Source organism: Siphateles boraxobius, unplaced genomic scaffold, assembly GCF_051911475.1.
Source record: "Siphateles boraxobius isolate OS27281-9 unplaced genomic scaffold, OSU_SipBor_1 12, whole genome shotgun sequence".
NCBI lineage: Eukaryota > Metazoa > Chordata > Actinopteri > Cypriniformes > Leuciscidae > Siphateles > Siphateles boraxobius.
In genome coordinates this window covers 36,035,287-36,045,000 of record NW_027508722.1, presented here as the reverse complement: position 1 = coordinate 36,045,000, position 9,714 = coordinate 36,035,287, and the positions used below count along the sequence as shown (strand labels likewise).

The 9,714-nt window shown below is 38.9% G+C and overlaps 2 protein-coding genes across 3 annotated transcripts in view; both read right to left on the bottom strand.

The window, feature by feature from the left end:
* LOC143728070 (C-reactive protein-like) overlaps nucleotides 1–9,714 on the bottom strand; it is a 19,372-nt gene that overhangs the window by 275 nt on the left and 9,383 nt on the right. For both annotated transcript variants that reach the window (XM_077219339.1, XM_077219340.1), the window contains exons 2-4: nucleotides 2,724–2,818; nucleotides 1,439–1,511; nucleotides 1–1,369 (exon numbers count right to left, since the gene is read on the bottom strand). The exon at nucleotides 1–1,369 is cut by the window's left edge and continues 275 nt beyond it. In XM_077219339.1, coding sequence (XP_077075454.1) covers nucleotides 753–1,369; nucleotides 1,439–1,499 — 678 coding nt within the window. In that variant the 5' untranslated portion in view covers nucleotides 1,500–1,511; nucleotides 2,724–2,818 and the 3' untranslated portion in view covers nucleotides 1–752. The remainder of the gene's footprint in view (nucleotides 1,370–1,438; nucleotides 1,512–2,723; nucleotides 2,819–9,714) is intronic.
* LOC143728097 (C-reactive protein-like) overlaps nucleotides 6,439–9,714 on the bottom strand; it is a 3,670-nt gene continuing 394 nt past the window's right edge. Inside the window, exon 3 of the mRNA XM_077219341.1 lies at nucleotides 6,439–9,669. Coding sequence (XP_077075456.1) covers nucleotides 9,053–9,669 — 617 coding nt within the window. The 3' untranslated portion in view covers nucleotides 6,439–9,052. The remainder of the gene's footprint in view (nucleotides 9,670–9,714) is intronic.

Below are 9,714 nucleotides of genomic sequence, written 5' to 3'. Positions count from 1 at the left end.
GCTTCTCCCAGATCCCATATGAATGGTTATATATGCAGAATATTCTCACACACACACACACACACACACACACACACACACACACACACACACACACACACACACACACACACACACACACACACACACACACACACACACAACACTGTGTTTTTGTTAGACCTATGTTCTTAACAGGTGCACATAAATACGGTTAGGAAGTTTGTTCTATAGTCTTATTTACAATCACATGCATAAACTCATGAGTCAAACTGGATTTGAGCTGTGGTCAGTCAAACCAGTGACACTGTTTTGTATTGTTCTTTTAAATTGTTTCAATAAACCTGTTTTTGAAGCATATTGCATGGTATTGGTGCTGTTTTTGCGTAGCCTGGCACAGCATGTATTTGACATCAACTCATAAGTGTTGTGATATTCTTACAGACGTTTGAATTGGTGCCTTTTGTAGTGAACAAATGTGATACTTTGTAAGGTTTGAGCAGTCTAGCTAAAAAATTCAGTGAGTTACAGATGCTGAAACAAAAAGTGTTACAATACACCCGGTCTCCCCTACTGTAGGCTACGCCTAATGATCTTCTCGACTTAATAGGCTTACGTATTTCTGAGTTATGAGTTATTTCACATTTAAATATCATTATCAGCCATCGATTCACTCATCATCATTCCAAACTAAATGATCAAATTAAATAAACAAAAACATTCTTAGATCCACAAACTATTTTGTAATATCAGCATGTAGAAAACATCTATAATCAATCATCTGGCACGACTAGCACGTTTCCCTTAATCTCATATTCAATGGTGCTCCACTCGAACACGGTAGCCTTCGGCACGCGCTGCGCCTGGTTAAAATACAGCGCTTTAATCTGGTTTCCGGTGAGGACGTAGTCCCACATGTTCAGGTCCGTGAGTTCGCCGGCGAAACTCTGCACCGTCTCGAAGTCCCCCAGGTGTTTATCTGCGTCCTGGCCCAGTATAGCAGTTCCCTGCGCACGGATGCTGTGACCCGGTTTATACAGCTGGAACGCACTGCGCCGTCCATCCACCCAGAAGGCCGTGAGCCCGGTGTGAGAGGACCAGGTGAGGCACAGGTGCGTCCTGAAGGTGGAGAGAGGAGGCAGGTGGAAAAACGCTCCGTCGCCTCTGAGATAGAAGGACACACGGCCATCTTTCTCTCTCCACACGTTGAGCTCGTCGTAGTCGGGTGTTCGGTAGGCGAAGAGAATGACCTGCCGCTCGCCCTGGAGCTCCGTCGCCACACGCATGCAGAGAGTAAACGCGGACAGGCCAAGAGGCTTTTTAGGAGTGAGTTCAACAAAGCTGAAATCTGTCTCGTACGGGAACAGAAGCACTTTACCACCGAGACCCACTGCGAGACAAAAAAACACTACTGAAACAAACACACACACAAAACAGGCACATGTTTATTCTAACATACCTTCAGTGGCAGCTTGTGTCAGAGAGAGCAGACAGGAGAATAACACCACTGGCACCAACATCGTGCTGCAGGTCTCAGCAATCATGAAAGAAGCACAAATATTCAAATTATTGTCTTATAGAGTTTGACATAAGCCTATTAGTGCTTTAATTCTATATTCTTGTAAATTATCTATAGTAAAGCGTCAAGAAATTACATATTTCATCCCGAATTAGGTAACACTTTACATAAGGTTCCATTTCTTAACATGAATTAATGTATTAACTAACAATTAGCAATACAATAAGCAATTTGTGCAGTATTAATCTTTGTTAACATTAGTTAATACAAATACAACGGTTCAGAGTGGATTAACTAATGTGTTAACAAATTTAACTTTTGATTTTAATAATGTATAAATAAATGTTGAAATTAACATTAACTAAGATTAATAAATGCTGTAGAAGCGTTGTTCATTCTTAGTCCATGTTGTTAACTAATGTAGTTAACTATTATGAAACCTTATATTGTAAAGTGTTACCCAAAATTAAATAAAAAGTCCATACTTTTTTTTGCATTGCGACATTGTGACAAACACATTACTCCCAAAAAAGTCTCCTTATTTTAAGGTGAAATGTTTATTATTTATCATATATAATTTATACTTGTTTAAATGAAAAAAGTTTTTGAGGGATTATATTAGCATCAAAGCAAATGTTTAATTGTCCTGAAATTGTCACAATGCAAAAAATAAATCAGTATACTTTTTTTTATATAAATGTGGTAAAAAATTACATTTCTTTATCATGTCAATGAGATGCATTATTATTATCAACTGTATTTTAACATTTCAGTAACACTTAAAGCATTGATGTATAATGCATTATAAAGGTATTCATAATGTACATTATAATGCATTATATCTTTTCATATATAACTGTTAAATGTTAAAATGCATTAGAATATTTGCAGATTTCTTGTAACATTTGAAATTGGTTGTTTATGTTTTTAATGCATTATACTTTCTAAAGGTTTGTTCAATGAACAGATAAGTATTATAATGTATAATAACTGGTTACAATTATTCATGAGATCATACAGTGCATTATAAGGTGCAATACGAGGCATAATTAATGCATTAAACAACTTTTATAATGCATTGCATAGGCTTTAAGTACAGTGTTTTATATAACCAACATTTCAGATCACAATCATAAAAAGCATCAAGTTTGAATTGTCTTTCAGTTTTTCAATGATAAATAAATGAAATAATGCCAAACAAATGTAAAGCGTCCAGAATACTTACTGTGTAGCAGAAGTGTGTTGGAGTGAAGAATCACCGCTGAGCGCTTCCCTCCTTGCACTGTGATGACATCACCTCACACAAACCAACAAAAGATGCTGTGTGAAGAGTCACACAATCATGAGACCCAAACAGACACAAAGATGTTTTCAAATGTCTCTTCCTCTGTACTTTCTCTCTATCAATCACATAAACATGCACTCAATTCCCAAACAGACAGAAAATCATTTATAACATTATCTAAAGACAATACAAAACCTTTTCCACAATACAACAATACTCCCTTTAATGCGATTTGAGAAAGCAAAATGCATGAATTTTTTTTTTTTTTTTTTACTTCAGTCTTTTTCAACACAAGAGTTGTCAATGTCCTGATTTCATGAAATTGTGATCAAATATCAGAATATTCTGTGAATTTAGGAGTTGCTCCTAAATTCGCCAGTTAGGAGCTACCTTTAGCCTTAAAATTCTTTGTGAATACGGCCCCTGATATACAACTCAGAAGATATAACCTTTTGTTGGAATCCACCCATTGCCGATGTGACCAAAAGTATAGGAACAGATCAATAGATTAAAGTGGATAAGACTTAATATTTACTTGCAAATCATTTGCTTGCAATAACTGCATCAAGCCTGTGACCCATTGACATCACCAAACTTTTGATATAGCAGTGGTTCTCAAACCTGTCCCAGAGTGCCACCAGCCATGCACACTTTGTATCTCTCTCTATATCTGACACACCCATTACAGGTTTTGCAGTCTCTATTAATGAGCTCATGAGTTGAATCAGGTGTGATAGACGAGGGAGACATACAAAATGTGCAGTGCTGGTGGTACTCCAGGACAGGTTTGAGAACCATGGCTCTTTAGGGTTTAAGTCTGGAGATAAAACCTTCCACTTCTTGCCCCTGATGAACTCCTTTGTTGTTTTGGCACTGTATTTAGGGTCATTAACTTGTTGCATGATGAAGGGTCTCCCAATCAGTTTGGTTGCATCTTTCTGTAAATTGGCAGACAAAATGTTTCTGTACACTTTGAGTTCATTTTGCTGCTGCCATCATGTGTGACATCATCAATGAAGATTAATGAGCCATCCCAGAGGAAGCCATGATATTACCTCCACCGTGTTTCACAGATGAGCTTGTATGTTTGGGGCAGATCCTTTATTTCTCCCGAACTTTAGCTTTTCCATCACTTTGGTAAAGGTTAATCTTTATCTCATCAGTCCATAAAACTTTGCCCCAGAATGTTTGAGGCTTGTCTTTGTACTTTTTGGCAAATTCCAGCCTGGCCTTCATATTGTTCTTGCTATTGAGAGGTTTGCATCTTCTGATGTAGCCTCTCCACTTTTGTTCATGTAGTCTTCTGCGAACAGTAGATTGTGATACATTCATTCCTGCCCACTGGAGGTTGTTGCTGATGTCACTAACAGCTGTTTTAGGGCCTTTCTTTACAGCTCTCACAACGTTTCTGTTGTCAACTGCCGATGTTCTCCTTGGTCTACCCATTGGAGGTCTGTTACTTAGTACACCAGTGGTTTCTTTCTTCCTCAGGACGTTCCAAATGGTTGTGCTGGCTATGGCCAATGTTTGTGCAATGGCTCTGATTGATTTTCTCTCAGCTTAACAATTGCTTGTTTTTCTCCCATAGACAACTCTCTATGTTGGTTACACGTCTAACTATAAATGCAGTCTGCACAGGCAAAACCCAAATCTGAAACTGAGCGCAGACATTCGGTGCTATTTTTGGTTTGAATAATCAATGTAATAGGACACACCAGGGCAACAAAACACACCTGTCAGTCACATGTCTGTGATATTAATTTCTAACACCAGTTTAACCAGTAAAAGGGAAGTTGACGTGTCCTGGAGTGATGCATGCAGTTTTTGAATGTAGTTTTCCATTTTCAGAATACTGTTATGGATTAATTTAATGAGAGACTATTGTCACAGTTATGTTCAGTTTGTTTAGTTATCATGGACTTTTAGTTTGCATTCATTAGTTTCTGTCTTATTTTTAAACTCATTTGTTGCCATGGTCCCTGTCTGTCCAGCTGTGTTAGACTGATTATCTTGTGTGTATTCACTACTTAAGTTGTACCTTCCTTTCGTTCTGTGTCTGGTCACCGTTGGGATAAGTGTGTGTTGCTCTGCCTCTTTGTTGGATTATTATTATTAAAACTTTGTGTTGGAACTCTATTCTTCATCTGATTTCCTGCAACAACCCGTGACAACTATATGAAGCATGTACACTTGTAATTACACCATAGAATAACACCACAGGATTGCAGCAAACCTCAGCCGTTTTATGAAAAATCTTTTCAACTTTACCACCTACAATAACGTTTTATCCAGACATGGCACATTAGCCGCGTTTCCACTGCCGGGCCAGGGCCGAGCTGTGCTAGTGCGTGCCAGGGCTAGTCGCGTTTCCACAGTCACTTCCGGGGCTTGATCGGGGCTTACTCTGGGTCAACGGCCAGGATTTCTGGCCCGTCGAATACCTTGGGCTAAAGCGGGCCAGCTCGGGATGTAGGCGTGGGCAAGGTAAAAGGCGGAGTTTATCGGTGTTAGGGAAAGTTATGGTCTGCGGCAAGATGCACATTTCACTTTTTTATATCACGCAAAATAATCGCTGCTCGAAATGGAGATTCGCCTGGCTGTCGAAGATAGCAAAGCTCTTCTGAGCATTTGGGCAGAAGAAAGGGTACAACGTCAATTTGACGGCGTATGAAGAAACGAGGACGTTATAAAATACATAGATGCTGAACTTTCTAAGCTAAGCATTCAGCGAACAACGCTTCAAGTTCGGGAAAAAATAAAAAAGTTGCAGGCGCAGTATTGTACAAGGCGATTAAAACGCACAATGGACAAAGCAGAGCTCAGAGAAGGAACTTTCCATGGTTGGGATTGATGGACGGTGTACTGGGTCACCGTCCCTCTGTTAGTGGCGACTCGCGAGACAGGTCGGGACACTATTGCAGCCACGGCCGGTGAGTTAATATACATGCTATCTTCCTAACTTAAAAAATTAAGTAATTCATAATACCCGCTGAAATGGGTTGGGTTGTATGACATTTGATCCAGAAAGGCGTGTTAGGGGCGGGGTTTAGGGCAGCGCTGCGGGGCTACTGGCCCGGCAGTGGAAACGCAAGGCCGGTGCTTAAGGCCCGAGGCCACTGGCTCGGCTCGGCTCGCTGTTAGCCCTGGCCCGACAGTGGAAACGCGGCTAATGACAGTGGTATCGCACCCTTTCCACAAACATTAACTATATTAAACAACAAATAAACTCTGGTTGACTTTGTTTTTGTGCCATTCATGCCAATAAATTCATTAAACATCATCAAGACAAGTTTGGGGTTTTCCTAACTTTAAGAGGTTATTAACAGAGGTGGAAAGAGTAACAAAATATTCTACTCAAGTACAAGTAAAATTACCGGTCTAAAAATCTACTCAAGTAAAAGTAAAAAGTAGCTCATTTAAAATTTACTCAAGTAAAAGTTACTGAGTTACTTTTTTAACAGTGGGGGGTGGGTGAACAGGGTGGGGTGCGGGGCTCCCCCGTGTAGGGTTGTAATGGTATAAGATTTTTACAGTATGATAACGTCTCAGAAAATATCACGGTTTACAGTATTAATCAATAAATAAATAAATGGTATTATTAAATTATGGTTATTATTATCATCAGTTAAAATGACAGTTAAATTAAAGAAAACAGTTTTTTTTGGGGTTGAACAAATCCTTTTATTATAACAAACTTGAAACCATTTGTTTGTTTTGTTTATTAAAATTTCAATAGAACATGTCTAATCAATTAAATTCAATAATTGATAATGAATTAGATTAACAACTCATTTTTTACATTAATAATTTATAAAAAAATTTAAGAATAATATAGTCCTATGAAATGTATTTTATTCATAAAATTTATGTTTCTTTTTAGGATTTACTCCAAATATATTATCAAAAACTGGCAATCAAATGAAATTTTAAACTTGTGTCCTTTTATTTTTTGGGGAAGAGCTGCAAAAAACAGATTTACTAAATTAAACCATGGACAAAAAATATATGCCTTAATTAATGTTTAAATAAATAGTATTATTATTATTGTTGTGGTTATTATTATTGTTTTGAGAAGTACATTCTATTGTATGCCTACAATAGTAATATATTTCTGTCATAATTTCTCCTAGTTCAACCAAACTTTTATTTTGACGGGTTGTAGTGAAGACCTGTTTCAAAGTGTAAGCCTATTTGACAATGTTTTTTCTCAAATAAAATGATGAACATGCTCATTAGGCGTTGTCTCAGAGCAGCTCTGGAAATGTTAATGTATTCATCATGTACTCAAATTCTTTGTGAGACGCTGAAAACGCCACGCGTACTTGAGTATGTAGTAGAAAAAGTGGAGCAGCTCATTCACACCGATTCACACAGAAACGCAGAACAAGCAGGTTATATATTTACATAGCAGTATTTTTGCGCTTAAATATTCACAGACCATGTCGCGATTTGAATTATTGCACAGTTCTACTTTCCATGTGTTCATCCATCCATCATTTTGCATGTTTTACGTGACATCTTCTGCGTTATGTAAATTCGGAGTAAAAGCCGGAGTCCAGCCCCGCCCACTCCTCCATTCACCCCAGAGAAGCTGAGCGTCCGTGGGCAGGACATAATCGCAGCATTTATCCAATAACCGTCTAGTTTCAAAGCACTGAAAAAAACTGTTCAAAGCAGCCCCATTGAAGTCAACGGATGCTTGGCTTCAACACAAGGGTGTAATCCATCAGCCAGAAACTGAAGCCTCACGGGAGCCGCCATTGTAGCAGACCATCACCTGCTGTTAGGATTCCATTGACTCCCATTCATTTTGGCATCACTTTGACAGCGACAGCGAATAACTTTACATCTGAGGCGTCCAAAGACTTCATTTGTCCATTATTTATTTCTAAAGAAACACAACAATGTTTAAAAGGCTCCATTACTTTGTATCTTACGTTATGCCCCCGTAGAAGCTGTTTTTGTAAAATAGGCTAACTATTGCGTCATAACCACGCGACTCTCTGTCGCACAGTAGAGAAATTACCGTATAGACAGGAGGAGAAGCTCGTAGGCAATCTTTTACTGTCTATGAGGAAATCGGGGGGACATGGAGGCATAAAGTCAAGGGAGAAGCCCATAGATAGAGAGTTATAAAAGCAACGGGACAAAATATTTCAACAACGTTTTTGAGGAATTGGAAATAATTCGGTATGTGGCACAGCTACTAGAAGATTTACAACTGTCAGACAGGTTGCTCACGTCACATCTACGTCGTCAAGCTCAGTTTGAGCCTGTGCAGTCGCTCAGCCATCAGGAAGTGAGTGCTTCTAATGGGCTTCCCGTTTCTCCGTTGAAATCAAGGGGGTCGCTGTGTCCATTTCTTTTACTGTCTATGCGCTTCGACAGGGAAATCCACTGTGACGCTCCGGGAATGTATGAGAAGGAAATCGATTCAGCCGACCTGCTATATGTGGCTGATTCTGAACAACGTGTTCTAACCACTGATCATTCTATATAGATCAGTGGTTCTAACGTATTTTTAGTCAATAAAATGAAATGTTAACACAATAGTACATGTTTGACCATTAATTTTTTGTCATTATAGGGGAAGCTGAGCTTCCTTTGCAGTCTTACAGAAATCCTCACTGTTGTGAATATGCTGTTACTACTCTGTTATCTTGGATGACTAGCACATTTCCTCTGGTCTCATATTTGATGGTGTTCCAGTCAAACACGTTTCCCATCGCCACATACGGTTCATAGTCATTATACTGAGAAACTAAGTCTTTATTATGAAAAAATAAGTCTGAATTATATATATATAAATCTCTTTTTATAAATTTTCTCCTGTTAGAATGATTTCAGAAGGATCATGTGACACTGAAGACCGGAGTAATGATGCTGAAAATTCAGCTTTGACCACAGGAATAAATTATATTTTAAAGTAAATTAAGATAATACCATTATTTTAAATTGTATTAATATTTCACAATATTAGTTTTTTTTTCTGTATTTTTGATCAAATAAATGCAGCCTCGATGACCATAAGAGACTTCTTTCAAAAACATTAAAAATAGTGTCCAAACTTTTGACTGGTACTGTAAAATGCAAATTTAATATATAGACCACTAAACCCCATTTTTCAACATTTAGCTCTTTCTTTCAAATTATGCACAGACACTGCAGTTGTAATGCTGAGAACAATTATTTGTTAACCCTTACAAGCTTTGAAACTCATTAAAACAGATCATAAAGATTGACAACTGTGTGGAGGAATCAGATCAGAATCAGTCATTTTTAACCACTAGCACATTTCCTCTGGTCTCATATTTGATGGTGTTCCAGTCAATCATGTTTCCCTTCGGCACATACCATTCCTGGTTTGAATGCAACGCCTTAATCTGACTGCTAGAGAGAACATAATCCCACATGTGCACATCTGTAATTTCACCTACAAAGCTCTGCTCCGTTTCAAAGCCACCCACATCTGAATCAAAGTCCTGGCCGAGCAGAACGGTGCCGCCAGGACGAACTGAGTGACCTTTCCTATAGAGCTGGAACACACTGCGCCGTCCATCCACCCAAAAAGCAGCAAGACCGGGCGCAGAGTCCCAGGTGATGCACAGGTGAGTCTGGAACGTGGAGAGAGGAGGGAGGTTGAAAAGCGCTCCATTGCCTCTGAGATAGAAGGACAATCGGCCATCTTTCTCTCTCCACACGTTGAGCTCATCATATCCAGGTGTTCGGTAGGCGAAGAGAATGATCTCCCGCCCGACCTGGAGCTCCATCGCCACACGCATGCAGAGAGTAAACGCTGAGAGACTCAGTGGCTTTTCAGGAGTGAGTTTAACAAAGCTGGTATCCGTCTTGGTTGGAAACAGAAGCGCTTTACCACCAAGACCCACTGCAAGACAAAACACAAAATAAACTTTTACTAGACACAAAATCC